The sequence below is a fragment of the Mesoplodon mirus genome, assembly GCF_964341445.2.
Source record: "Mesoplodon mirus genome assembly, chromosome: 3".
Classification (NCBI taxonomy): Eukaryota; Metazoa; Chordata; class Mammalia; order Artiodactyla; family Ziphiidae; genus Mesoplodon; species Mesoplodon mirus.
The window spans coordinates 7,971,585-7,973,099 of NC_138978.1; the positions used below are offsets into that span (position 1 = coordinate 7,971,585).

The 1,515-nt window shown below is 45.9% G+C and overlaps 1 protein-coding gene across 1 annotated transcript; it reads left to right on the forward strand.

The window, feature by feature from the left end:
- On the forward strand, positions 1 to 1,515 carry LOC309798967 (cortistatin-like). The gene is made up of 2 exons (XM_082611872.1): positions 1 to 197; positions 1,250 to 1,515. Exons 1-2 carry the CDS (start codon positions 96 to 98, stop codon positions 1,466 to 1,468), a joined length of 321 nt encoding a protein of 106 aa, XP_082467998.1. The 5' UTR covers positions 1 to 95; the 3' UTR covers positions 1,469 to 1,515.

Sequence of the window (1,515 nt, forward strand, 5' to 3'; positions counted from 1 at the left end):
AAGAAGAGACCCAAGTCCACAACACACTGATTTGGGGGCTGCCAAGCAGGACGAGCAGCTGCAGGGCTGGAGAGAAGTGCCAGTCGGCCTGCAGGATGCTGCCGCCCCTCTGCCTGCTGCTGCTGCTGCTGCCGCTGCCCTCGGGGGCCACCGCTGCCCTTCCCCTGGAGGGCGGCCTCGCCGGCCACGACAGCGGGGTGAGTAGTCTGACTCGGCCCCTCAGCTGCCCTGTGCACTTCTGGGCTGTCTCTTTCCTTGGCACATTTGGCCACCCCTATGGATTCCCCAGCATCTCCACGGCTGAGTGTGTGTACAGGACAGACTGCAGGGCTGGACTCTGCAGTGTGCCCCTCAGCTGCCCTGTGCCGTGATGTCCATATAGACCATTGATTCTTGTTTACCTTCAGTTGTTAGGAAGTTTGTTAGAAAGCTCTGAAACTAAGGGGAGCTTCTTCGAGCTGGCAGCCTCCATCTGCTAGTCTTTGAAACATTGAGTGATTACACCAGTCTATTGCAGTGCAATCATGGAGCTGCCACTGTGGTATTAGTCACACATACTTCTAGAATCTTAATTTATATATACAGCACATGTTCTCACTGGCTCAGATTAATTGACATCATTACATTTTCCATTGTGAGAATTTGTAATTTCATGACATGACTTATTTTTCTCTTTTTCCCATTTTGAAAAAGTTCCAAGAAAGAGTACATAAAGTTGACCATTAAAAATGGATTTTTCTCTGAAATTATCAGATGAGTTCCAGACAAGTCATTCATCATCAGACTACTCCTAGAAGCTTTCTAAGGAGTTTGAAAAGCCAGAATATAACGTCTCAAGCTGATCTGTCTTGAAAAGCAATTTGTGGACAGCCGGGAGGAAGACCAGAGATGGGAAAACCAAGCTAAATTAGCCTGATCCACCTTGGGGGGCTTCTTAGCTGCCAGGCACTTGTCAGGGAAAATGATAGATTTCTTGACCTCTTCTAATTAAGAACCTCAGCAAAGATTAGGGGCAAAACAAGCAGATTTTCCTTGATTGAAAAATTTCAACTTCCCTTGATTGAAAAATTTCAACTTCTTTTCTCTAATTAGAGCAATTTCGTTAAGGTGTTCTCTTAACTTATCCTTTAAATAGAAATGTGATTTATTGTTCTGGAGCATTTTTTTTTTTAAGGAATTATGTATCTTAATGCTGGCTGAACCAGGTGGTTGATTTGTCTTTCCTTTGTTCTCTGCTTCTTTTTAAAAGCATATGCAGGAAGTGGCAGAAATACAGAAAAACAGCCTGTTGACTTTCCTTGCGTGGTGGTATGAGTGGGCCTCCCAGGCCAGGGCAGTGTCCTTTGTAGGAGGGGAAGCCAGGGAGGTGTCCAAACGGCAGGAAGTCCTGCCCCTCCAACAGTCCACTCGCCGAGATAAAACGCCCTGCAAGAATTTCTTCTGGAAGACCTTCTCCTCCTGCAAATAAAACCCCACCCATAATTACTCATGCAAAGAAGTGTAACGAATAAAATG

What these genes read in the sequence shown, in the direction of transcription:
- LOC309798967 (XM_082611872.1), top strand. Translation starts at nt 96, where the DNA reads ATGCTGCCGCCCCTCTGCCTGCTGCTGCTGCTGCTGCCGCTGCCCTCG. An exon ending in TCGCCGGCCACGACAGCGGG is followed by an intron (nt 198 to 1,249) that starts GTGAGTAGTCTG and finishes TCTTTTTAAAAG; the next exon opens with CATATGCAGGAAGTGGCAGA.